Raw genomic sequence first — 27,981 nt, forward strand, 5'->3', positions numbered from 1 at the left:
GCTTCACAATGAAGTGACAATAAATGAATATGTTTGAATATGACTTTATTTTATTTGAATGAACGCTTCCCAGCGGAAGCTTACTCGATAAAACAGCAAACGTAGCTGGCTAGACATGTTTGATCTCCTGTGTAGACTGTTGAAGCTCTGAAGGGGGATAGCAGACGATAAATCTGGCAACCTGCGTCTGCCATCTTTGATTTTTTGGGGACAGGCCGCGGCGCGAGCGGGGCCTCACTCAACCAGAAAAACGGTCTGGCACGAGATAACGGAGCCACGGGACAACCGGGAATACCGCGCGCCGGCTCCCGCATCAAAGGCCGAGCACACGAGGACAGACGGGGGGCTAGAAGCGTCGGAGGACGCACAGAGCAACCAACCGCCCCCCCCTCATTTTTGCATGTGGACAGCGGCTTGTTGGCAGCTAGCGACCAGAGCTAAACAGAGCTAGCCAGCTTTTGTAATCCGCCGGCCAGACAGACAGTCGTTCACCTCCGACCAGGCCGAAACCGGACTTTGAGTGGTGGACGCGAAACATTGCAGAGGACAAGGGACACAGCGACGGTGGCAGGTGGGTCTGCGTTTAACGCTGGGGTGTGTGGCTTCCCTGCTCTCTCTCTCTCACACACACACACCGCACAGCGCTAGCTGGTTAGCATACGGACTGGCTGTGAGTGGATGTGATGGCGACCAGTCAGGAAACGAAACTACGCTGAAAGATGCGAGCTTGTGGCCTGCTCTGTTGCAGCACCACGTTCAGAACCGCACATGTCGGGTCGAGCTGCCGAGGACACTACAGCACTTTTAAGTGCGGCTTTTGTGGACTTAGGAGGTGGCATTTGCTTCGTTTCTGGTGTATTTCTGGGCGAAGAAGGCCTGTACCCCCCTGCCGGTATGAGCCACCCGCCTTGTCCGTTGTTTGATTCATGGGAAAGGATGTTGACCCATCAGCGGCAGTGGGTCTGAAAACTTAAAGAAAGCTGCCAAATGTGCTTTGTTCAAGCAGCGAAACCTGTGGTTCTTATTGGGTTAGATACGCGTTTAATTGTGAGTAACGTGTGAATTAAGTCAAAATGGCTTTTCTTGTGAAACTAGTAGATGATCTTATGGGTTTTGTTCATTCAAAAACTCACTAATTGATGAGCAGGAAGCTGTTCAGATATCGATTGAAGCTTTGCTTATCGATTGACTGGTCCGACATATGACAGGGCTCATGGAAAAATATGGAAGTAGTTTCCCAGGTCTGGATCAGCATGGGGAAAATCAAAATGGGTTGGGGATTTTTAAGTCTCACCTTTTCCTAAAGTTGCATTCATCCATCTGAATACTTATCAGACTTTCAGCTCATCTGTGCTGACATCCAGCCATCGATCTGTCCCATCCATTCCTCCATCAGTGCAGCGATCCACCCATCAATCCACGCATCCATCTTTAAACCTGTCGGCTATTCACTTTTCCAACCTTCTCTCAAATTTTCTGTTCTCTATCATCTATTCCGTCTGTCCATTCATCCTTCCTTTCTGGTCCAGTCTTTGGTTTGTCCAGCCATCCATTTATCTTTTATGGTATCCTTTCATTCGCCATCATCTTTCATTCTTGAGTCCTTTTCACTCGGATGTTTGCAGGTGCCAGATTTAAAGTTTGACCATTGTTGCAGTAGCTTCACAAAACTAAAAATAACAGGGTTGCAAACCAGAAAGGTATGGAGTCTTCTGAAAAATTTATAGGAAACAAGGATGCCTTGTTGAACAAGAGGGTTGATTTATTTATTTATTTTTTAATAAATACATTTTCAGGAGTCCTACTTGGGTTTCTTCTGACAAGAATCAGACATGGGTGAAGTCTCACTTTACATTCCACTTTCCACACTTTAGATAAGTTAACACTTGTATTTACCCCAATATTTGCACTTGTAAACTTAAAGATATCCACTTCCCTTTAAGACTGACAAAACTATAGTTTCTTTGACTGAACAACCTGATTTGAACCACAGTAATTTGACATTATCTCCATTGCAAATCCCTCTTGATGACTGTATGGACTGGAAAATCAGGATGATGGCGAAGATGTTTAAGCCTTCTTCTTGTATTTAATTGAAAAGGAGACTGGATCCTTGCTGTATCTGGTCATCGGAGCATTTTCTTTACACAAGATTTCAATTAGCAGTATAGGAAACCATTATCCTCAGAATGTTGGGTTGTTCTGCATCAGTGAAGGAGTAATTGTTTTAAAGAGTATGTGGCTTAACGAATGCCTGATTTGTACAGGTCTTTCATTTTAATCTGGAGCCTCATAGTCGTTCCTGAAATTTGCCGAGTTGGATGGAGTTTGTCTGCCTGTACGATAGAAAATGCCCGTGATTAAGATGTTGCTCGATGACATCTGGCAACCAGGATTGCAGCTAGAAAGCTAAGTCCGGCCGTCCTAATGCACTTGGAGACGGATCTGCGGACTTTAATGGTCCGTCTTTGTCCCGGTCTTCCTGTGCTGACCTTTCATTAGGGAGGAAATTAGTGAATTCCTAAAGGGATTTACCCTGATTCATGCCTTTCGAAGGTGTTGCTTTCTGAATGTTTGATCCTACCACCTTCGTGCCTCTCTGTCATTAGCAGTAGTTCATACGTCTGCGTTTGCCCTTTTATTTTGTCTCTGAGATGAGTGATTTGTCTCACTGTAAATTTCACATCAAACTGTTCACTTTTCCGTCTTGCTTTTAGAGCATTTAGGTTAATTGGGATTGAGAATTTTGACTCGTCTTGTCGTTTATAGTATAAAAAAAAGTGGGGTTTTTTTGGCACTTTTCCAACTTTAGTTTAGCTTTTTTTTTTTCCATTTTTGCATCGCATACCTCCATTGATTGAAATATTAGCAGCAATGGTTTTGCTGGAAAGATCACAAAAAGATCAGTTGCATTTACTGCAAATTCAGTTTTATACTTTTGACATTTTACTGACTGGTAACATCTGTTTGCTTTCCTCTTGCTTTCCTCTCGCTCGCTGATTCCGATTACAGCCAAATTCCTTAAAAAGAAACTCCTCTGCAGACATTTCTGTTCCCGTTATTAAAGAGAGAGGTGTGAATGTAGTGGTGCTCTGACAAAAGCTCTGTTTGTTTTCTGTTTAACGAGATGTTATCTGCAAAAATATCAGTCGTCTTTTGTTTAAAAAGGTGTTTTATAATATGATATAAAAGATGTAAACAGGGGTTTTTTCTGGCCTTTTTTTTCTGTAGTTCCTCGTAAGAAAAGACGAGGATAAGTCAAAGCAGGACGTCGCCTCGGCTGTAGCTAGGCGTGCGTCAGCGTGGCGGTATAACCTTGAGTAAAATTACCTTGGTTTTAAGTCGCATCATTCCCAGCAAAAAAACCATAAAATTTTACTGTAAAACGGAAACGCAGCAATTGTTCGTAGTGCTGCTAAAACAATATACGGTTGGTCTAGTTCTAACTTTGCTGGACCATTTGATACCAAGACTTCATCTAAAGGCCGGCTGCCTGGTCGTAGCTAAATAGGCCTTTATAAATATGGTTACTTTGTGAGCCTTTCTTTTTAGGGAGATGTACCTTCTGCCTATTTAAGGGGCGAGTTCAAACATTTAGCCCCGACTGATCAGAGCTGTCAGGTCTTTTCAGCATAACGCACACTTCAACTACAATGGTCACAAGCTCTGTTACGCCAATCCACTGTTAATAATAAATGACCTCTGTGTTGCTTGAGAAAGACACTGCAGTCCCAAATGTGCTGTGTCTCTTGTCTTTGACGATCCACATTTTAATTCACATTCTGGACTATGAGCCTCGCAACATTCCCTTCAAATATCGTATTATTGTTTCCTTCCTGCCGTGTTGACATAAAACTGCAACTATGGGTGAAATTCACCTTCTCTCATAATGTCTGTGTTTAAAATCAGCAACAAAGCTCAATATTATAAAAAAAAAAAACCCCAACAATCTTCTGCTCTATTTGAGATGTTTTTTCTTCTTCTTCGTGCAGGAGGCTGGTTCTGGGGGCGAGGCCAAAGGACCAGACTCAATGAGTTTCCAGCGAAATGTCAGAGAAGTCAGGGCAGAGCACCAAGGCAAAGGATGGCAAAACAAAGTATGCAACCCTTAGCCTTTTCAACACCTACAAAGGCAAATCTCTGGAGACCCAGAAAACTGCTGGTAAGAGTCTGCCGCTGTCATTTGCTTTGTTTTAACTAAACCATGCTGGTTTTGACTAAGCCTGTCGCAATTAATCACCTAAATTAAAATGAGCTTGTTGATTTCCATTCTGACTTTTTTGAAGGGCAGTTTTGTTTACAGAGACTTCATGATCAGTTTTTTTATTATTTGATTGTGTGTGGTCTTTTTTACCTTTTTCTTTATTAGGGTTGTTGTGTTTTATTTAAAATGTCTCCCCGTTCCAGTGTGAAGACTTCTGTACAAAGTCTATGAGATGGTGAACTTGCATTATTATGCCATTATCTTTATATTTGTTGAATATATTGTCTCAAAACCACAATATTATTATTTATCACAATAATTTCTAGGGCAATTTAGCATCCAGGAGAATTTGCTATTGTAACATGCCTACTTTTAACTAGTATAACCAGTGTTATACAGGAAATTACCATCAGCTGTTTGGCGCAACATATTTGATGTTTATTGTCGAATGCTAAAGAAGAAATTGTGAAACTAGCTCTTTTTGTAATGGAGTTTTAAGGCCCTGTTTTGCATAACTTAATGTCAAAGAGCTTTAATTGGCTGATCAGTGATTTTCATTTTCTTCCAAGCAGACCCGTGTCGACTTTTTGTTTGTTTTCTGAAAACCGTATGAAAGCTTCTGATATTGATACTTTTTTATGTCTGAAATGTTCCCTCCAGTGGCTGCCAGACATGGCCTCCAGAGTTTGGGTAAAGTTGCGGTCAGCCGGCGCATGCCCCCCCCAGCTAACCTGCCCAGCTTGAAGGCGGAGAACAAGGGAAACGACCCCAACGTCAACATCGTCCCCAAAGACGGCAGCGGCTGGGCGTCCAGAACCGAGGCAGGAGACGAGAGGTACACTTCTGTTTGCTTTGGTTAAAAAAAAATAAAAATATAAACGTTGACTTGAAGAGGAGCTATAAAGGAACATAGCTGATAATGGGGGAAAAAAAAAAAGTTGGTGATTTAATTAAAAAAACAATTTGTTTAATAATGCCATTATCTTCAACAGGCAGCAGGAAACGCCACCACCCCAAAACAAACCAGCACCACTCCAGTCTCAAGAGCTTCCTACCGGGGGAAGCCGCTCCTGGGCAAACAACAAGCAGCCGCAGGTTGATGGTAAATATTGTTCCCATCTGCTCCCAAAATCTCATATCTACTTAAAAAAAACTTTCTATGTTTCAGCTTCATCTGTTACTGAGAGTTAAACATAATTCAAACTCTCCCCATTGATGAGATTTATTAAGACCGAATTTGGCAAATTACCTCAAATGTGACTTTTGGTTTAATGTAGGGCTGTTGTAAAGAAATATTTTAGTAATCGAGTTTTCTATCGATTATTCTTACGATTAATCGAGTAATCGGATAAAAAAAAAAAGATAAAGTAAAACATTGGTAAATCTAACATAACACCAGTAGTACTATTGTACATCAACATCAGTCCAATTTTGAGCTTCCCTAACTAACTTTTCTGTAGTTTAGAAAATGAACTCCTAACAATAATAGCTCACTTTCCAAATCAACCTGAAGAAAAGTTATACAAGAATCCAAAATTATATTCGGTTCAATAAAAGAGGCAGGCTCACAAATAAGCTTATAAAAATGTCTATACTCCAGCTTTTCATTTCTGTATTCATCTTCAGTCAATTTAATAGATGAACTCTCACCTTGCCCAGACATTTATAGCGTTTGTGTTCATGTTAGCGACGGGATTTGACACATTTGTTCGTCACACACAGAAACTCATCTACCTGCTGCGTGCCGTCACGATGCGCTACGCCACCCATTTGTTGAGACCGAGATGATATGAAATTAATTTTCCGTTTCGTCCGTAAAGCTACAATTACGTTAATCATCTAATGTGCAGCCGCCCGCAGTGTTCAGTCTATCCGCTCACCTGTATAAATACACCTGCAGCGCTCTTCCCCGCTGTTCGGTCTTCCCCGCCACCAGGCAGCAGCTCCGGGAAAAGAAAAGCTGCCGTACTCCAGGCATCGCGCCAGTCATTTTAAGGATGCTTATTGGTCCCCCGAAAAACGACAAAAACCCAGACATTATCATAAATTAATCAAATCCTCCCAGGCCGAACTTAAAAACTGCACGTTATGCTGCTAACACTTAGCTTTCGTCAACAACTCGGGTGGAAGTGAGAGCTCTGTGCAACGCAAGTAATAAACCAGCTGGAACACGGTGCGCTAAATAATAAAACATAAATTAACGAAGCTTCGAGGGAAGTAAAATTTCCTTGAGAAATTGTAATAATCGAGGTACTCAAGTCACTCGAGGAATCGTTGCAGCAAAGTTTTTGCAAAGAGTATCACACACTGCCACCACCATGTTTCCCTGTGGAAGCATGGTAATATGCACTGCTCAGTTTCCCAATAATTTAACCCAAAAGTTGCATTTTTAGATCACGTTACTGGTCAAACTTCTCTGTTTCCTGGTTTTTCACTATATGACTTGTGGGAAATATTAAACTGGATTTCTTTTCAGTCACCATTCAATCATTAAGCCTTTTTTTTTTTTTAAGTTTACGACTAATTGTCTTCTAGCGATTCTCTCGCCTGAGCCGTAGATCTCTCCAGATTTAGACATTAAGAGTTTTCCCTTTCAAATTTTTAATGTGTGCCTTTTGTTTGACATAATATTAAGACATACTTATTTCTGTGATTGCAATGTGAAAAAGTTCTAACTGTTTGTGTACTTTTTGCTAATTCTGAATTAAAATGACTGATTTGTCCCTGTTTTCTTTGGTTACAGCTTTCATTCAGCTCCATAATCTGTAAAACCTTCTAACATTACGGGGTTTTTTTTTTGTTGTTGTTGAAGGAGCTCCTCGCGTAAGCACCCAGTTTCACCAAGAGTTTCCCAGCCTGCAGGCAGCTGGTGAAGCAGAGAAAGGCGATGATCAAGATGAAGAGCCCTATGGACCAGGCCCAAGCCTCAGACCACAAAGTAGGGCCACACTCACACACATAAGCATGAGGCTGTGTTGAACCAAATGGTTTAAAGAGGAAGCTTAAGGAAAGGGGGAAAAAAAGAGTAACCCCTCTTAGAAGAGGGAATGTCTTCAAAGTTCAGCTTATGTTGTATTTGTAGCACAGATGGAAACACTAAAGTTTTGTTTGAATCACCTTACAGAAGAAAAGTCTTTCATTCCTCCGTTGCGTAAAAACAAACTTTGGCGTGTACTGTAATTTATGAGATTTGTATTGCCGTCTTATTATGACTTTGGCATTTTTGTTTTACTTTATTCCTTATGTGACGTTTAACAATCTCTCTGTAATTGTAAGGATTGTTTCAAGTTGTCAGCTGTTTTTGAGTTGTCAGACCTTATTCCCTGTTCCATTGTCTTAGATATATGGTCCGTTTCATTCATTCTTTACTCGCCTGTTAATTTCTCCATGAAATACTTCATTGTCTGTTATCTGTTCATGACCTTTTATCAATATTTTTATTTTATTTGTTTTTGATCCATCAATCTGGCCATCCTTCCTTCCTTTCAGACACTTCTATAGCATCACCTTCATAAAACAAGTCATTTTTTGCCAAGAGGGATTTTATTTGGCAAAACGGAGGTGTTGATTTTTTTTATTATTATTTGCCAAATCAAAAAATGCCTAAAACCTTTATTTTAGGAAGGTGACAATGTGTAAAGCTGGACCACAGCGCTTCTGTATTTATGCCTTAAAATTGTTCACAAGTGACTGGGAACCAGGATTAATGCGTCTAACCCAGTCTTCTGCATCACACATGTCAAACTTGAGGCTTGGGGGCCGTATTCGGCCCGCCATGAGTTTAAATGTGGCCCTCTAGGCTACATTTGGGCCACATCAATGTAACTGTCAAGATTAAATTTGAGAGATTAAGTACTATCTATCAAAGCAAAGTACTGTTTATCTGTATACCGCTAAATTCCATCAATGTGCAAAGATGTTCAATATTATTTAACTTTAAGAAGTACTAGTGTAATGCAGATACTGCTATTTATTAATATTTTAACAGTTTGGTAATGCGCAGTTTTATCAATGCATTCTGCCACATCCGGCCCTTTGAGGACTTTCGTAATCTTGATGTGACCCGAAATGAAAATGAGTTTGACGGCCCTGTTTGAGAAAATCTGCTTTCACTTTCAATTAAACCACACATTTATATATGTTTGAATGACTCCAAAGTCGGCTTGATGTGGCCCTGTCTCACAAACAGGAACTGTCCAACACCTCCCTCCTTCTTGTGATTTCAGACGTTGGCAGTTGGCGTGAAGGCGGAGGCAGGAATCTGAACAGTGCATCCAGCCCACCTGAAATGGACGCCAAGCCTCAGGAGGAGGGCAGCACGAGCCTCGGTACCTCCACACCTCCCGCGGAGGCTGAAGTACCCGGCCGAAATGCAGCAGGTGACGCTCAAAGGGAGAAAAGGGACGCCCGAGAGAGGTTACCCCCCACCGCTGCTTCTCAGCCTAAACTCAACGGGGGGCAGCAGCCTCCTGCGGGGGTGCCAACCCACTTTGACCCGGCTTTCAGGAGCATGATGCCACCTTATGTAAGTCTCGTTTGGCAAAGATGTCAATAGCAGCAGAATCACTAACTTTTCGCTTGTTTTTACCCTGTATGACGATGTTTGTTGTTGTGTAGATGTTCCATGCCTACCCACAAATGTCGTTTGCCCCGGGACAGGGTAATTTCAGATACCCTGTGCCACAAGATGGGGGAAAGTGAGTTTTTTTTTCTATTCAGAATCATTTAAATTACATTTAATAGTCGCACTGAGATGGCACAATTAATCTCCTGCTTGAACCAAAATATATAAGCTTGTTTCTGCTTTACCCTCCGTTGGATCCTCAGGGGTCCTCGTTCGGCCCGCCCCCAGCAGCCGCCCCCTCAGTCTTGGCTCCAAGACCCCGACAGACCCTCAATCATCAGCGCAACAGAACTGAAAGAACTCGACAATTTGGACACCGATGCAGATGAAGGCTGGGCAGGTCAGTAGCTTCAGCTTGGCTCATTTTTACAACTCGTTAACCACATTCAGGCGGATTAAAGATCATTTCAAGTATCAATGGATTGCGTCCTGTGTGCCATTAAGGAGCTCAGATGGAGGTCGACTACACCGAGAAACTGAACTTCAGCGACGACGAGGAAAACCAAGCTGCTAAAGACAAAGGAGAAAACTGGTGAGGATTTGAGCCATCTTTTCAGTTTTTTGTTTTAAACTTATTGGGCTTGCTTCTGTCTGTAACTTCAGCAGCAGGTGCCAGTGCTTTAAAGAACAGAAACTTGAATCTTTCTCCAACCTGGAATTGTGCCTGAGAATCGTTGCTAAATTATATTGCGAGAAGAACAATGCAGTGAATTACAGGTCCCTCTCTGAAGCTACTCTACAGTAAAAACTTTTTTTGCTGTCTAAATGCTGGAGACAACTGTTTGGTAATTTATTATTTTAGAGTAATCTTAAACAACCATTTTCTAAGCTTTCTGGAGGGCTTTCAAATCTGTTTGTAAATGTGTGATTCTTTCATTTTTGGAGAGAGCATGGCCAGATTTTGATTCAACCAGTTTTAAACTTGAGTACTATGAAGTCAGTGTTGGATCATCTCGATATGGAAGATGAGGAGCAGCATCTGACATAAAAGAATATCTGTGAAAGTCTTGTTTTAAAGATCTTCATGAATAACTTGAACAAAAATACAACAAAATATTCCTAAATGTCCAGATATTATTTCAGAACAACCCCTCTTACCAAAAATGTAATTTAAAGAGGGTTATCATTCAAGTAGCCTATTTTTTTTTTAGCTTTGTTATAATGTTATTCCCTCATCAAAAACACACCAGGAGTGTTGCTTTCATTCCTTCATGCATTTTTGAGGAATCCTTGAATGGCACCCATTCAAGTCTGCAAAGCAATTTCTCTCACCAAGCTGCACTTATTTCCACAAAACTCTTCTCTGGCCCTATGGTCTCCAAGCCGAGCTTCCGCCTCACAAAGCACCCCTCTCCTCCGACTGCCCCTCTCAGCTCCTCCAGACTAGCCAGTAGCAATTAGCAAACATCTGATGGAACTGGGTGTCTCCTGAGCTCAGCATAGGAATTACTGCTGAGTCCAACTCACCTGAGTGGTTGTAACTTTAAGGGTGAAACTTTGTTGAGATGTGCTGAAGGCGGAGTGTTGGAAAGAGCAATAGCTTCTTAAAGAAACGGAGGCCCCATTTCAAGGAGACAAATTTATTTTAGGTTTGATGTCTTCAGCATTTTCATAATAATTGAAGCTCACTTAATTACTTGATTGTGCTATAAAATGACACAAAGTGCCTGGAACATGCATAATACCACTCTTAAAACACGTTTTGAATTTCCACACTGACATGGCTTTGTCACCCATAGCAATGACCCCACTGTGATTTGGCATACAGAAAAAAGAAAATGACCAATTACCAGCTCATCACCTTAGAAATCTGAATATTTCTAAGGTGAAATTTACTGCAATTTGCAGCAAATTGCTGCAAACTATAAAAACCTAAATGGTGGCTCAGGATTTTCCATAATTACCATAGACTTTTTAGCCACAGTATAAAGTTAATTGTGTTGTCGCATTTGAAGCTTCAGAGCAGAGATTAGTGAGAAGACTGTTGATTCTGTCTAGTTGACTGCTTCTTTAATGATATTCTCAGGGAGTGGATGAGAGCTCGGACATCGGACAATCAAGAAGGCTGGAAGGAGGGACCTGAAGACCGTGGGGGCACCAAGGCCTCCTGGGCTGAAAGCGGTGATCCTAGAGCGCCCTCACCTGGCAGTGTGGGGCAGTACAATAAATCAGCTGCTTCACAGGACTACCAGGTACAGCAGGTTTGGATTGCATGAGCCCAGTGTGAGGTGCTCACTCCTCCTTAATGGTTTCTCACGCTGTGTGCGTTTTTCGTCCGTAGAGCGGCGCTCGATCCGTCGGCAGCGGCGCTCCACGGGGGAACAAGCCACAGGCGACCGTCGCACCAGGAGCTGATGAGGATTCTGACGCTTGGCGACAGAAGCGAAAGAAGCAGTCCGAAGTCTCTGAGGCGGTAGAGCGAGCAAGACGGAGGAGAGAAGAAGAGGAGCGGCGCATGGAGGAACAGAGGCTCGCTGCTTGCGCTGAGAAACTAAAGCGTCTAAATGAAAAACACAGACAGGCCAACGAGGGAAAAGCGGCCGTTGGCGATCAGACCACTAATGAAGAAGCGGGAGCTGCTGGGGAGGAAGTCCTGTCGGCATCTGACCCTGCGTCCAGCCCTGTGCCGGCGGTCCCAGTCCCACAGCCAGAGCTCCCAGTTGTTCAAGCTGAGAGGGAGCAAGTGGAACAAGTGGAAACAAATGCTGAGGAAGAGCCTGAGCTGGCCCGTCAGGCCAGTCCCCCTATCCAGAGACCTGTAGCTGTAGCCCCGGACCCTCCAGACGATGGAGAGACCTCTCTGGCTGAGGTCGGACCCTTGGTGCCGGAGAACCAGTCCGATCGGGCCGCAGCGCCTATTCGGGACTATTTCAACATGGAGGACAACAGAGGTAGGCCAAGTCCTATCAGATGTTTTAATATCTGGATTCCTTCCTGGTCTTAGGCTGTGATGTGTTTGCAGTGGATGAGCCCCACCTGTCCCTGTCTCACATGGAGCCTCCTGGAGGGGACGAAGTCTCCATCGCTCCTCCACAGCTGGAAGGAGAGGCAGCCGCTGCTATGCGTCCCTCTGTTATGTCAGGCTACTCGAAACAGTTTCAAAAGTCTCTGCCTCCGCGTTTCCTCAGACAACAGGTAAAACTGTCTCAATCAAGCTCACTGATTTCTTCCAGGCTTGAAGATGCAGTTATGACATTATTATTTGCTGATGGCTCAATATGTGGAGAAAATTTATGGTCACCATCAATTACTAGAATATAAGATGATCTCCGATCACTTTATATATATATATATATATATATTTTAGTTTTCCTGCAGTGAGTTATCAATGATTATATTGGGAACTGTATGTGTGAGAACAGCTGCTGAAGAAAACGTGATCTTATTTTAAAATGGTAGAGCTGACATCAACTTCATCATCTTATTTTAGATACCTTAGCATTGCATAAAAGATTTTCTTCAATTTATCACCTCAATGATACTGAAAAGCTTTATTTCTGTATCGGATTATTCCCCCCTGCACCTAAAATCTTCGATAGTAGCACCCCGCCCAAGCATTTCTATCCAGCAGCATTTGAAACCCTCACCAGACTCATTGGTTACTAATTAATGGATCGATTGTTCCATAACTATTGCTGTTATTGTTGTATTGTTTTCTGTAATCTTACTTGGGCGAGCTTTTTCTAACATCCACACTACAAAATAAGTAATAAAAGTATTTATTTGTGCCGATATTAAATTGGGTTAATATTTGCAGTGAACGATACTTGGACTGCAATATCAATATTGTATTGGAAGTGAAATAGCTGTAATGGGGCAACCATATTAGTAGCAGTACCTTTTTAAAAGAAAAAAACACAACCAGCAAAATGTTGGCATTGTGAGAGTGCAGCAAACAATCTCTTGCAGATTATTTTTATATGTTTGACCAGGCTTGTGAAGCTGTTAATGTATTTAAGTGTACTATGCTGGAGCAGAGATATCAAATAAATTTGTAATTAAATACTTTTATGTGTGCATTTAAAAGCCAATGTTTTAAGTCAGTTTAGCTGTATTTCTTTACCAAATTTTTACGGGCAGATACTAAATTTCAGATATCTGCATTGGTATCAAAAGTGAAAAGAAAAACAGCCAAAACTTATTCATACATTTCTAAAATTATTGAGGAGTCGTCAGATTTGTTAGATCACATTCGTTTGTTAACATATTTATTAACTCAGCATTATTCAGTGGATTCCTACGTTGTGTTCTTTATGGTGATCTAATTATTACAGGGAAAGCCTAATTTTCTTTACGAAAATGTATGCTTGTCCGTCACTGATGAAAATGGAGCAATGTGTTGTTAAAACGGTAAATCGTTGTCTCCCCAGGAGCAGATGAAGCAGCAACAATGGCAACAGCAGCAGCAGCAAAGTGGAGGAACTGTGTCTCCGTCAAGTGGCAGCAGCGTTGCAGCTACCCAGCAGCACCGCTCCATGTATCAACCTATGGGCCCCCACCACCAGCACTTGCCCTCCATGGGGTTCGACCCCCGCTGGCTCATGATGCAGCCCTACATGGACCCCCGCATGATGTCGGGACGCCCCCCTATGGACATTCCTGCAAACATTCACCCTGGTGAGCGTAAATAGAAATAAGTTTGGGGAAAATGGTTGAAAAGTGATTTTTACATAGCAAAATGCCACAATAATTCACATAATTTTGGTAATCCTGACTTAAAGGTGTATGCACAACTCTCAGACGTCGAGCGAAGAAAAAGGCAGTCTGCCTTTCCTTAGTGTAATGATGGTTGTCAGATCAGCTGAGCAGATTTGCTCTTGCTCTCAACGTTTTCAGGGCGAATGCCTCAGAAGCAGATTGTCCGCAGAGAACCAGGTGACAACTCCAGTTCCAGCTCCGATTCATTCGACCAGCTGTCGCGACCAGTTCGAGACCATGGCTTCCCCTCTGACTCACGGATGGTATGGGGATCGGACCCGTACCCTCCGTCAGAACCGCTGCCATCTGTAACTCCTCCAAAAGGACGTGAGGATAACAAGGAGCAACGGTATGGCAAAACGTTTTGCACTAGAACTGTTAGTTTATTGTAACAGTGTGGTGAAACTCTCTTCTTCTCTTCAGGATGGACTCTGGTTTGGATCTGGACAGGGGTCTTCCAGCTATTTACGCTCAGGATCACGGTGCGGTGGACTCTCTGAAAAATAATTTCTTTCGGGACTCGGATTCCCTGTCTGCGTTTACTCAGGGCCCAGAGGATGTGCCGGGGCCTCTAGATAGGCCGCCTGTAAGCTCGGCCTTTGACGCTGATGAGCGAGGCCTGCCTAGTGGGGAGGAGGTGGAGGCCCTTGGTCATGCCATGCTCCAGAGAAGTGTCTCTCAGGGTTCCAGCCACTCCATTAAGCTGGATGAGCCCAGGTTTGACGGGTTACCCCTATCAACAAAATCACTCGAGCTCCAGGACGCAGGGGACCGGGCCTCTGATAAGCCCCAAAGCGAGCTCTACTCCCAGGCTACCCTTACAAGCAACAGGGCGACTCCTCCAGCAGATGGATTACACAAACCAGAGAAGCTCCCTCTGCCAGCTCCCAGCAAGCAGAAAGCCGAGCTGCGTTGGGGCGGGAGATCCGGGTCTGGTCGCAGAGACGGACCGGGAGGAGAGAGACCCGTTCGCAGGTCGGGCCCCATTAAAAAGCCCGTCCTGAGGGACATGAAAGAAGAGCGGGAGCAACGAGAGGAGCGGGAGAAGCGTCACGAGAGAGGAGACAGAGGGGATAAAAGCGAGCGGTCCAAAAAGGATCAGTCGTCCAAAGCTCCGTCAGCAGCTGCAGCGGTGTCCGAAAGCTCTCGAGCTCAGGGCGATGGGAAGAGGGAACCTGCCGAGGCAGACGAAGCCCCGGCGCCCCACCATAGGGCCAGAGACTCGCAGCCTTCCTCGGGGGTTCCTACCTCTTCCTCCCAGGAGGAGAAAGCGGACAAACTGCCTAGTAACGACAAGCATCCAGAACCAAAGCTACCCAGTCGGAAAGAGTCTCATCTTCCTGCACGTGCCTACAGAAGAGAGGAGAGGGAGAGGGAGAGGGAAAGGGATCGGGACAGAGACCGGGACAAGGAGGCTGACAAGGAGAGGGAATGGCCCATTGACTCCAGTTTCAAAGGACGCGGGCGAGGGGAGTACTACTCCAGAGGACGGAGCTACAGAGGAACTTACAGTGGTCGCAGCAGAGGGAGTCGCGGTCGTAGCCGGCCAGAGTATCCCTACCGAGAGCCTCGCTTGCGCTCTGATTTAATCTCCGCTGGAGGCGCAGCTGCCTTTCGCAACAGGGAGGAAAGCGAAACTCGTAGCGAGAGCTCGGACTTTGAAGTCATTCCGAAACGTAGGCGGCGGCACGGTTCAGACACAGACTCTGAAAGCGAAGGCGGGAGAGAATCAGCCAGCGACACCGGACCCTCCGACCGGGAGCCGAGCACTAAACCTAGCCGTCCGCTAAGAAGAGATCTCCCTGGTGACGGGCGTTCAGGACCCCACAAGCTGAGCTTTGAGCCGCCTCACATCGGTGAAAAGGGTGGAATGAGAGGGGATGACGACAGCCGGCCCAAACCGGGGTTTCTTCCCAAGGGGGAGCCTTCCCGGCGAGGAAGAGGAGGATTATATAGCAGACGAGGCGGCGCAAGAGAGCGTGGCGGTCCTCGCTCAGCCCCCCTCAGAAGGCCAGGACCCAGAGACTCTTCCTCTCAGTGGCCTTCCAAACCGATGGAGACGTTCAGGCTGGAGGACGCAGAGTCCTCAACAAGATACAACAATCCTCCTACTGACCGTCGACCCCCGAAGTTGGAGGGAAAGAAATTTGGAGAAGTGGCTCCTCAGGGCAGCAGAGAGCGGCCTCGTCGATCTCGACCGGCCCGACCCCCGCGGCAGGACAAACCTCCTCGCTTCAGGCGCTTGAAAGAGCGGGAGGCTGGCGTGTTGGGTACCGGAGATCCTGCTACAAGTCCTTCTGCGACTTTGGCGTCTGTGCCCTCTTCAACCACCCCAAGTTCTGCTCCCGCTCCGGCATCCCTCTCTCCAAAGATGTCCAGAGTTCCAGGGACTCCTCTTACTGTGCCTGCAGAGGTGGCAGCCACCACATCTGCACATGACCAAACGTCTCCTGTCGAAGCCTCCCGGCCTGAGGCCAGCAGCCCCACCATCACCGCAGTGGGCAGTAAGTCCCCTGACCTGTCCAACCAGAACTCCTCGGATCAAGCCAATGAGGAGTGGGAGACTGCTTCCGAGAGCAGCGACTTCAACGAAAGGCGAGAACGGGAAGAGAGGAAAGGAGCGCTGGAGGCTGCCAACGAGGCAACCTCCGCCTCTGCCCCAGCACCCACTCCCTCTCAGGGCACAATGACGCCCAATAAGAGTCTGCCGGATGGAGGTGTGACTCCGAAGCGAGAGGGGTCCCAGGCAGCCAAGAGGAGCTTCTCAAGTCAGAGGCCCACAGAGAGGCAGAACCGCAGGGGCAACAGCGGCGCCAAACCAGGCCGGAGTTACGCAGGAGGCAAGGGGGAGAGGAGAGGCGGCGGCAAGGCTGGCCGCAAAGGGTGAGTCTCAAACAAGGGGCCTCTGTCTGCTGTCACTCTTTCTGTTCTTCCATTAGCATTTGCACAAAGAAATTGACTCGATGAAACAGTGTGCCACAAACTGAGATCTGCAAACAATAAACCTTTGTGAAATTTTGCTACACGATTGAGATCAGACTACTGCAGACCAAACCCAAACATTTGTGGGAAAGAGGATTTGATTGGAGTATTTTCCAAAAATAAACAAATAAATAGATTAGAGATATATTTGCATTTCCAGACCTTATATAACATCTAATTATCCAATAATAATGCGAGTTTTGGCACCTTTTACATTAAACCTGTTGACTTAAATCTCCGTGAATCATATTTATTGACCTCTTATTTACTTTTTTTTTGCTTATCTTATGTTAGAAATTGGATGAGAGCAGTCCTAATACTTGGTGCATCAGCCTTCTTCCCATCTAAATTTACTACTGTCCAAAACATTTACAGGTTTATCCTATTCTGAAGTTGTTGGGTTTTTTTTTTATCTGAATAACAGCCCTCCAGCCCAGCAGAACTCCGAAGCATCAGCCCCAACATCTGGAGGAACCTCTCAGCGGCCTGCCAAAGAGCAGCCTGCACGACGCAAGGATGAGGCCAAACAGACCGCCAAGAAACCAAAGGAGAACGCTCTTTCCCAGTTTGACCTCAACAATTATGCAAGTCAGTAAATAATGTTTTTCAACCGGGTCGTTTCGTTTACCAGTAAATAAGCATGCTTTGGTTTGATGGACACACAAGGGCTAAAACGCATATTTCTGTTTATTGTAGGTGTTGTGATTATTGATGACCATCCTGAGGTGACCACCACAGAGGATCCACAGTCCAGTGCCAACGACGATGGTTTCACCGAGGTCGTTTCCCGCAAGCAGCAGAAACGGCTGCAGGACGAAGAGAAACGCAAAAAGGAGGAGCAGACATCTCAAGTAAAGATTCCCTGAAATATTAAGAAATGTCACCTTCTAAAATGTCTGGATTTAAATTAGATTTCATAACTTTAATTGAAGCGTCCAGAATTTCTTAAAGGATTTGTTTTTACTTTTCATCACCTTTTCTTAGTTTATTTGTGTGGGGTTTTTTGGGGGGCTTCCTGGCAAAAATCCCACAGAAAGAAATAATCCATGCAAAAGTCAAACATGGACCTGTCACTGATTTCAAGTTTAAATTTGGACTTTTAACATGATCTGTAGTTTGTATTTTATTGGCTATTTCAATTGGACTAATTTTACAAGTATTTTTTGCTACGTAAGAATCAAAGATTAGAAACAGTGCTTGAAAGAATCAATATTTAGTGTGCAGTAATGCAGTAAGGATTTGAGAAATGTGAATGTTATGAATATTAAAATACATCACAGCTCAGGCTCAGATCCTCTAAAACACTGTTAAATAGCTTAATCCAAATCCAGGTTTCCGAGAATTGTATAGCTGTATAAAACCCAGCTAGGTAAGTATTTCAGAATGCTGCAAAAAAAGTAGTAAAAACTTTTTAGAAATGTCATTCTGGGAACGTAGACGCAGAAATTTGTAAAAATTTTGATATTGTCATCAAGCCTGAAAGTAAAGTTGTTGCTTCTCCTTCAGAACTGGGGTAAGAAAGGCTCAGGCGAGAAGAGCAGAGGAAGCGGAGGAAAGCTGCCACCTAGATTTGCCAAAAAGCAGTCTTCCCAGCAGCAGCATCCTCAGCAGCCGCCACAGCAACAAGCGGCGCAACCTCAGCCTCCTGCAGCCTCGGCGCCCTCTGCCCAGCAGCAGCTGGCTGCTTCTGCTGCACAGCATCCCCACCACGCTCCCTCACAACCTGCTGCTTCTCCTCAAACTCTGGACGGACCGCCAGCTCCTCTGCCCTCCATCTCCACTGCGACTGTGGAGTTCGCCTCAAAGAGCCTCCCCCCTGCGCCTGCACAGCCGCACAGCGCTCTCGGTACAGAATTGTGGGAGAACAAGGTGGCAGGCTCCACTGTCCTTACTGATGTCAAGAAACGTAAGCATTAGGGATGAAAGTTATCGATTAGTGAGTTTATCTGATGTTGGTTTATCTTATACATCAACCCGCTATTAATTGATAAGCGGCCATTTTCTTAAAAACCTGAGTTTTCACTTGTATCGATAGGGTTGACCCTATTTCCATAGCATAACATGCTAATTTAATCATAAACTAATTTTAATCTAATGAACTATTAATTGACAATTAATCATAACTTGATTAATTGTTTGCATCTCTTAACTGTGAAAGTTTTACTTTCCTGCTGATAATAGGATTTATCAACACAGTATGTGTGAAATGTTGCTTTGTTTATTCCAGTGGGTCCCATCAGCCCCCCACAGCCGCCCTCTGTGAGCGCTTGGAACAAACCTCTAACCTCCTTTACAGGCACCGTGTCGTCTGAGGTAAGTTGAATAAATAAGCTGGTTTGTTCTGACTGGTTCTTCCACCTGATATTCCTCATTAACATGTCTCCCTGCAGGGTGGGAAGCCTGGCGCTGACGGCAGCGTGGAGTTGGGCATAGACAGTATTCAGTTTGGCGCGCCATCGTCTGCAGGAAGCACCGACAGTGACGGAGGACCGGCACTGTTGGAGACGGTCTCCGAAAGCAAACTACCTGCTCCCAAAGAACAAAGACAGAAACAACCTCGAACCGGTCCAATCAAAACGCAAAAGGTAACCCTCGCTTTCCAGGTGAATAATGTGGATTCATATCGGTTATCTGTCCCCTCTCTTAACATCTGACCTGTCTTGGTTAAGCTGCCCGAAATGGAGCCAGTAGAACCCAAGGAGTACAAGCCGGGTCCAATCGGTAAAGAGCGCTCTCTGAAGAACCGCAAGGCCAAAGACGCACGTGGAGGCGAGGCCGAAGGGATGGAGGGAGGAGTGTCTGGAGGAGGGGTCAGCAGAGCCACAGACTCCAGTCCTCCCACCAGTGACACCACAGTGCCAGAACTGGGAGGGGACATTGAGGGTATGATCACGGTCCCCTCAGCAGAGTACACTAGCAACTCTAAGGTATGTTGTTCCTCTGTTCCTAAAATAATAAATACATTTAGGGTGCATCCACACCAGCCCTGTTAGTCCGCTTTAATCAAACTCTAGTTCTTTTGTCCAGAAAGTTTGGTTCGATTGGGGAGATGTGAATGTGAAAGCCAACCATGATGCGGACAAAAAAAAAGTAAACTGTGTCTCGGTCTCAGTTCAGTTGAGTGAACTCTGGTGCGGTTTGAATGCATATGTGGATACGAGCGGACTGGAGACTACTAGAAAAAGCAGGAAGAGAACTATAGCGCAGTTGGTTGTATTCTGGGTAAATACAACAAAAACAACCGCACAAGCCTGGCGCTAGTGAGAGAAATGACTTGTAGTCTTTTACCAAAAACTAAAGAGAAATCCTACAAAAGCTTCATGTTTGTTTACATTTGGCGAAGAAGATGGTTGTTCTCATGTCTTCTTCAGAGGTTTTTGTGATTTCCTTCAGTAGTTGGTGCAACACAGGTGAGGGGAGGGGAACAGGTCTTTCCATTTGTTTGGATGGTTTCACACCAGCGAACCACACCAGCTGAAAATGTAACAATGTTGCAACTTTGGTCCACAGTCAAACCAAGTCCACCAGACTATCAGGTGTGAAAACGCCCTTAAGTTGTTGAATCTTGATTCACTTTTTGTTCTCCCAGGAGTCTGTCACAGACTACACCGCCCCCTCTTCTTCTCTGGCTGACAGCGTTCCCACAGGAGGCAACAAAATGGAGGAGAGCATAGTGGCTAATGTGGGTACAAATCCTTTTTCCTGCACACATTTTCTAAAAAAAAAAAAAAAAAGTATAAATATTTCAGGTTGTGTGTTAACTGCAATTTGTTTCCCAGGTGGCTCTCCCCCACTCACTGCCCCTTCCACGCAGAGAGACCCTCCAACAGAGCTCCAGCCTCAGCACAGTTTCTCCTGCTACTGTTGACCTAACACTAAAGGTAAGGGAATCATTTTGGCCTCGACCAGGAAACGATTTGAACTCCAATGAAATGTTACGCCCCCGTTTTGCTGTCCCTCCTCAGATGGAGTCGGCTCGGAAAGCTTGGGAAAACTCCCCGAGTTTGGAGAAAAGCTCCCCAGTCACCTCCTCTTCCTCGCCCATCACTTCCTGCGCTTCCTCGTACTCGTCTTTCTCCTCAGCCTCCATGCCCCAGATCCCTGTGGCTTCTGTTACCCCCAGCACCTCACTGTCAGGTAACGAGTCCCTCACTTTAGAGTGTACAGTGCCTGGTTAATGGATTCAGATGGAGAACCTCGTCAGAGGGCAATTAGCTGGAAAACCGTTTGTCCACCCGGATAACCACCCTAAACATGCAGCTAGAATTATACTGGAATGGTTTAGAAGAAAGCATGTACACTTGTTAGAATAACCTAGTCAAAGTCCTAGATCCCTAAATCTATTTAATTACGTGAAAATGAGTCTAAACCACAGGGTCTGTAACCTTTAAAACCTAAACATCAATTTTGTACTCCGGACTGCCAAATAATTTGAGAGCCGCAAACGCCATATGCACATTTTTAGACAAATATCTGCTTTAATAAAATTCTTGTCATGTTTAAAAAAAGAAATGGTTTTATTTCTATTTTTAGGATTTAAAATAAGCATAAAATAGGAGGATATGTTTTGTTTTTTTAACTCATCCTTAAGCATACTATTGGTACTTTTTGTGTCATTCTTGGTGATAATTAAATTCAAATATTGCAGGAAAAATTAGTTAAAAATCTGCTTCATTGTATATGTATTTAAATACATTAACTGGTTCCTTTGAGTTTTTATCCTGTTATTAAAAGCCGTTTTGGGAGATCCAAAGAGCCACATGTGGTTCCGGAGCTGCGGGTTGCAGACGTTCTCCATCCACACCGACTGAGCTTGAGCTGATTTGTAAAAGAATGGGCTGAGCTTTCATTCTGAAGATGTGCAAAACAAAAAAAAAAAGAAAAAGGTGATTGATGTGTGCTGCCTCTTTTCCAAGCAGCAGGTTCTGGTACCTACACCACCTCATCTCTCAGCACGAAGACCACCTCAGCCTCCGACCCCCCTAACATCTGCAAGGTGAAGCCGCAGCAGCTGCAGGGCGGGAGCCTGTCCTCCTCCACCAGCAGCAGCAGTAGCAGCAGCTTCTCCCAGCTCGGCTGCGTGCCCCCCCTCCTGCCTCAGCAGCAGCAGACGCCGCAGGTGTACGTCTCCCAGGCTGCAGCGGGTGAGAGAAACTACAGCTGCTCGAATACAGTTTGCTGCATATTAGGAGCTTCTAGTGACCAGGTGGTTGCTTGTTCAGGTTCTGCAGCTCAGATTCCAGCCTTCTACATGGACACTAGCCACCTCTTCAGCAACCCGCACCCCCGCCTGGCGGCGCCTTCGCTGGCTCAGCAGCAGGGCTTTCAGCCCGGCCTCTCGCAGGTGGGACTTTATCGCTTCACAGTTACAATGCTGAAACGATTAAGTGTTGCTGAATCAATTGTTAAAATAATCAACTAATTTAATAACCGATTAACTGGAGTACACAGACCAAACTGGCCAACAAATGTATACATTTTCCATTTAAAATAGAAATCTACTTTGTCTGTAAATATGTTCTACTCAGAACTCGAGGGGCATAGACGTAGCTTCACCTGGTTCCAATTCTGTCTCATGTTAAGCCCCTTGTGAAATAGAATTTATTAATTGGTTAATCAAAAAATAACCAATTTTTTTCTCAAGTGGTGAAACAAACATTAGATTATATTGGTAAATCTAGCAGAAAGAGCCGAGCTTTTCACATGTTGGAATTATTGTTTTAGCTGCAGATGCATCGTTTGCTACAGATGATTACGCTTACACTGTAGCATTGCATTTCAGACACTAAAATATTTCTTTTCTTATTTAAAAAATGAATTGAATTATTTAATTGTATTTCTAATATTGTATAAAGAGGCTCAAGTGGTTAAACAAAAAATCTGCAGAATGTCTTCCCCCCCCTCTTTTTTAAATCCAGAATAATTGATAGACTAAAATAACCGATGTAAACATGTTGAATGTTTCGCCTTGCTGTCGTAGCCAACAGCAGTGCAGCAGATTCCCATTCCCATCTACGCTCCCCTGCAAGGCCAGCCTCAGCACCAACACACCCACCAGGCTCAGCTTGGACTCGGCACCGGTCCTCCGGTTTCCCAGCCGCAGGACCTGTTCAGCTCTTCGCTTCAGCCCTACAGGTAAAACCCACTCCTCTAGTTCAGGCTCCTACGCTCCAGATTTGATCGTTTCTGTCGTCTGATCCCTCCGCTCCGTCCTCTCCCAGGTCGCAGCAGGCCTTCATGCAGGGCAACCTGTCGCAGCCGTCTATGATGGTCTCCGGCCCATCCCTGCACAGCTACCCCGGAGTGCAAGCTCCCGAACTGGGCAAGCCTCAGTCCAGTCTGGCCTACCAGCAGCACTCCTCCACCCAGCACATTCCCATTCTGTTTGAGCCGCAGCTCAACCAGGCCTCAGGGATGGGAGGCTCCCAGCTCATCGACACGCACCTGCTGCAGGTAAACCTCGCCTCGCTGTGTCGCAAAGCTGCTGCGCGTCGTCACGTTCCTCCACCTACAGCGTTGCTTTCTGCTCAGGCTCGACAGGGCATGAATCAACATTCGAACATGTACTCGGGGCAGGTGCAGCAGCACGGTCAGAGTAGCTACTATAGCAACACTCAGTCTCCCAGCTCTGCAATGCAGCAGGTAATACAGCCATAAACGGATCTGTTTGTGTCAAATAAGCTGCTAAGTTTCTTTTCAGGTCGTTAATTTCTCTCTATCTGCAGGTGACCGTCCCTCTGCCGGGCTCCCAGTTGTCTCTGCCTAACTTTGGGTCGGGGGGTGGTCAGCCCCTGCTGGCTCTGCCCCCCACTCCTCCCCAAGCCCAGCCTCCCAACATCAACCGGCAGCCCCCCATTTCTCAGCCCTACCGAGGCATCATGGGTCCCAACCATAACATGATGCAGCCGCCGACCAGCAAGGTGCTTTCCTTCATATGGGTCTCACCATGCAGTGACTGCACACCATTAAACTGTCTTAAAGTCATTGAAAACAATAAATTGGCCTTAAATATGTTAATCACTGGACTTAAATGTAGGGGTAGCAGAACTATGTAATCTCGTATTCTATGTTGTTTTTTATTTTCTTGCAGGACTTTACTATGGTAGATCTCTTCAGTGCGTTCTGTGACTCAATTCAATTGCAGCTACTGCTAACTAGCTGCTAAGAGATCCTTAGCAGCTACAGTAGTTGGATATATATTTTTTTAATCATCTCTAAGTTCAAAATTACCACCAGTTGGCTGGACAATGTCTGTCTTAGTCATTGACTCACTTCTGTTACCAAACCAAAAGATTTATTTAATGCAATTTTTTTTTTTTACATTTTTTTGTACACCTGTGATTCGGGTCTTAAATTCGATTCATAATGATCTTAAAACAAATCTTAAATTTGAGTTGGTGAAACCTGCAAGTACCCAAGTTTGGGCATCAGGTTAATGAGTTTCTGTTTTTTTTCTTCATGCAGATGGACATGGATCTCAAACTGTTTGGCAGCGGGATGGACGTGAAGCCTGGAACTCCTCCGATCAGTGGCCGGAGCACCACACCCACCTCCAGTCCTTACAGGTAATCATCTTCATTTTTCTGTGGATCTGGAGGATCACCCCTCCCTTGGACTCTTGTTTTTATGAATTGCCTTTCAAAATAAATGTCCTTTATGACATAGCTGTGGTCCCTCAGGGCTCATTTTTAATCTGAATTGTGTTTATGTGACAGCATAATCTGCCAAAGACGCTGACATGAAGTAGCTGGAGGCATCACATGATGCAGTTCTTGTTTATCATTTCAGATGGTTTGTTTTAAAGATTGGAGGCAGTGTTTTGTTTTGTTTTTTTTATTTGGATTGTAATGTGTCTTTTACATGTAAAGAGAGTAAAAATAAAATCAGTTCCTGAGCAACAGAGCCCTCACACCAGACCTTACTTGATTGTCTTTAGCCACTGAAAGCCTTTCCTCTGCCTTTGTTTTGCTCTTTGTGTCACTGTAATGGTTTCCTGTCTGCGCGCTGCAGGGCCAGCTCCACTTCTCCCAGTAGCCAGTCCAGTAAGATGAACAGCATGCTGTACCAGAAGCAGTTCCCGCCCAGTTCTGCAGGCATGAGAATAACTCCGCATTTCCCTGGCCAGTTCAACCCACAGGTAACATGTTAAATAATATGGATCAGCATATTTGTGTGCTTTTAGTCACGGGCTAGTTGGAAAAATAACAAATGGAAAAAATACTCATGGGTTATGATTGACCCACTTTTTTCTGACTGGTATATTCCCCCACCATATTTCTGAAAGCTTTAGCATCTTATGATACATTTGGTGTGTAGTACAGATATTTAATAACCATTAAATTGACTTTTTACCTTCAGAGGTGAATTGCAGTCTGGTATTTGCAAAATAGAAATCTAAAGTAAACACCTGCATAATTGTGTGATTCTAAATTAAATTGATTGAGCAGAATATTATCCGTCTTAGTTTTTCTGCTCTTCGTAGCGTAGCAAGAAGTAAAACAAGGTAATTGCTAAGACATCCTTAGCAGCTAGCTGGATTTTTTTCTTTTTTATCCAGCTAGCTGGATAAAATATAACCTTGCTCATTACCTAACATGGGCAAGGTAATTGCTCATGTTAGCTTGGTCCAGCAGAGCCTGATAACCTGTAACCTTTACATTCATAACATAATTTGTGATTTAGCTTTAGTCCCATGATTCCTTGAGTTATTGCTATCAGAAAAAAATCCAAAAAGGGAAATATCTGAGCCAGCTGACTGGCAGTGCTCTTCACCCACTGAGTCATTGATATCGGCGTGTTTTTTTCTTTCCTCTTTTAGATTCTGTCTCAGCCCAGCATCGTGTCTCCTCTGGTTCGCCCTCCTCACGCGAACTCCTTCGGCGGAGGCGTTCAGCGCTCTCCCATGGGTCCCCCCATTTCACCCAACGTGAGCGGGGGCCTCATGCCCCACCCGCGGCCTCAGCACCCGCAGCACAGTCAGCACCCTCCCCGAGGGCCTCCCGGTTCTTCCCTTCCACCCAGAGGCACACAGGCGGCTCTGAAGGCCGAGCAGGACCTCAAGGTGAGGCTCTGCTGGTGTTTTGTTTTTTTTTTTGTTTGTTTTTTTTTTAACAAGGTGTCGCTCTGTCCCGGTTGGTTGATTCATTTCCTCGTTTCCTCTAAAGGCAAAGCAGCGAGCCGAGGTTCTTCAGTCCACTCATAGGTTCTTCTCAGAGCAGCAACAGCAGCAACTGAAGGCGCCTCCGGTCAGCAAGCCTCGGCTCGATCAGGGAGGAAAGGCTCCGCTCGACCCTGCGGCCTCAAACCACCAGGCCGGCGGCGAACGGCCAGACGCAGACAAACCCCCCATCTCCACGGCCAAGCCCATCCGAACTGGCCCCATTAAACCGCAAGCCATCAAACCGGAAGAGGGCAAATAAAAAGACGACTGAACATCTAGATGGAAGAGAGACTCGCCCCCCCCACCATTTCCGCAATCACAGCCTCATATCAGCCCAGGAGGACGGTGTGGGGGATGAGGACGAACCGGTTGGCGTCACGAACAGGAAGCACTGTCATATACAAGTGTAATCCTCTTCCTCCTCTTTCTCTCCCTGCCTCACCTTGCTGCAGGTGGGGCGACTTTCATCACACTTAGATGCTGATAAAATTGCTGCTCAAGTTGTTCCATAGAAATCCACCGTCTGACTTGAGAGTTAGAGAGAAATCTGAGAATTGCTGCTGAGTTAGCCATTTTTATAGCTAATTTTAGTTCTTTTTTTCCCCCCAACCCACCTAATAACTTGAGACATATTATTGGAGAAACATGTTTTTGTTTACAAAATAATAAATAAATCAAATTTGTTTTCTTAAGATATCATTTATTGGAGCACACCTTCTTGTTTGCCCTGTCGTAACTAATCCAGAAAATTTAGTGCTGAACAGTTGGAACATGATGCCGCAGGAAGACATGAAATCAGAAATAATGATTTTTTTTTTTTGTTTGTTTTGTTTTTGTTTTATCAGAATGGAAATGTGAAAATCTGCAGCATTTGATTGACTGTAATGATCGATTTCTTGATTTGTGAGCCTTCTGCTCCTGCCTTCTGCTCTCATCTCCTTACCTGAGAAGTGCTTGTGTGTGTGTCTGTGTGTATGTATGCGTTCAAGGGGAGAGGGGAAAAGCATGGCGCCGGACTCTCGCGTGTTTTCTTTTAGCCAAAGGTTAAAACGGCGCAGAGGTGGCATCAGAACCCTGCAGGGTCGCTCGTTCCCGCTGCAGCAGTTTGCATGCAGGATGGAGTCGGTAACTAGGATCGTTTATTTACAGCTGCTCCGTTGTCAGAGCAGTCCTCCACACACAACCTTGCACTGCTTTCACACCCATCCCAGTGTGGTCACACGAATACTCGTATACACACACCTGACTGTAAAAAAACAAACAAAAAAAGCATCCAGAGCTGCTGCTAACGACTGATTTCAGTGCCCTTAGCTAGTGTTTTAGCAGGACAGGGCTGTTTAGAAGAAATGAGGCAGAGTTAACTTTTTGTTTTGTTTTTTTTGAGCGTGCATGTTGACCTTCATAACGAGAAGGAACAGGACGAAGGACAAGGAAAAAAGATGAAATGCAAAGCCAGAAGTACTAAAGCGGTTGTGCAGAAGGACACTTGCTGTTTCGTTTTGTCTCTACTGATGAGAGCAATCAGCGCTGTTTTCCTTTCTCTGCCTCGGTCCCGTTGGCTGTCCTACTCGCAGCAAAACTCTCATCCGGGGGGCTTGCAGATACGAGACGGTCCTTCAGAAATGTATAGTAGTATACATCCCGAGATGGCTAGGGGACTCCCTTCACATCTGCCCTAGCTGGGGGGAGACTCCTTTATTTGGAGAATAAAAGAGGGAGGGAAGGTAATGACTTTTTTTTCTTTCTTTTTTTTTTGTTGTACAGGGGTTTCATCACTGTATTAAGATATGTACGGTCTTATTTACATTCTCTTGGTTTGGTTACAGAAACTAATAAAAATAATATACTGTTGAGATTTGTGTTATGTTCTCTTTGTTAGGTGTGCCACGTTTGACCACAAGGTGTCAGTAGAGAGCCTTTGTCACGTCGGCATGTGCAGTGATGCGCAGGGACTGGAGGCTGAAACTGCTAATATTTGTGCAGGCTTAGGATGTGATAACATGATTCCTGTTTGGGTTTTTTTTTTTTTTTTTTGCTTGGATAAGTATCTTAAAACATAAGAAGAAGGAAAGATATTTGTATTTATTTATTTTCTATATGTTGAAAAGTTCTATCCTTCCTTCCTTCCTACCATCATTCCTTAATATTTTTAGGCCCGAGCAGCTAATCGCTGCGAACGCCTATTATAATCGTACTGTTTATTATTACGATTCTGCCCCCCTAAAGAGGTGGAAATTGGCTCAATAACCACCGGTTTTGGTACCTCGCATGAACTATGTGACCTTTAAGGAGTTTTTCCACTGGCAATTTGTG

The 27,981-nt window shown here is 44.8% G+C and overlaps 1 protein-coding gene across 2 annotated transcripts; it reads left to right on the top strand.

The window, feature by feature from the left end:
• Positions 1-180: 180 nt before the first annotated feature.
• Positions 181-27,521, top strand: prrc2c (proline-rich coiled-coil 2C). 2 transcript variants are annotated; one of them, XM_032571770.1, is made up of 34 exons: positions 181-571; positions 3,993-4,162; positions 4,865-5,039; positions 5,197-5,306; positions 7,017-7,142; positions 8,431-8,729; positions 8,822-8,901; positions 9,032-9,168; positions 9,273-9,360; positions 10,855-11,020; positions 11,110-11,719; positions 11,791-11,963; positions 13,199-13,445; positions 13,665-13,875; positions 13,950-16,409; positions 16,933-17,096; positions 17,205-17,359; positions 18,015-18,414; positions 18,736-18,821; positions 18,899-19,093; positions 19,178-19,435; positions 20,098-20,190; positions 20,288-20,389; positions 20,474-20,645; positions 21,428-21,652; positions 21,731-21,852; positions 22,489-22,643; positions 22,730-22,961; positions 23,040-23,150; positions 23,234-23,428; positions 23,973-24,073; positions 24,519-24,645; positions 25,327-25,569; positions 25,673-25,927. In XM_032571770.1, exons 2-34 carry the CDS (start codon positions 4,048-4,050, stop codon positions 25,925-25,927), a joined length of 8,388 nt encoding a protein of 2,795 aa, XP_032427661.1. In that variant the 5' UTR covers positions 181-571; positions 3,993-4,047. The 2 variants fall into 2 exon arrangements, with proteins under 2 accessions (XP_032427661.1, XP_032427660.1); XM_032571769.1 differs by having other exon boundaries at positions 182-571; positions 9,023-9,168; positions 25,673-27,521.
• Positions 27,522-27,981: the final 460 nt, after the last annotated feature.

This window comes from Xiphophorus hellerii, chromosome 9, assembly GCF_003331165.1.
Source record: "Xiphophorus hellerii strain 12219 chromosome 9, Xiphophorus_hellerii-4.1, whole genome shotgun sequence".
Taxonomy (NCBI): domain Eukaryota; kingdom Metazoa; phylum Chordata; class Actinopteri; order Cyprinodontiformes; family Poeciliidae; genus Xiphophorus; species Xiphophorus hellerii.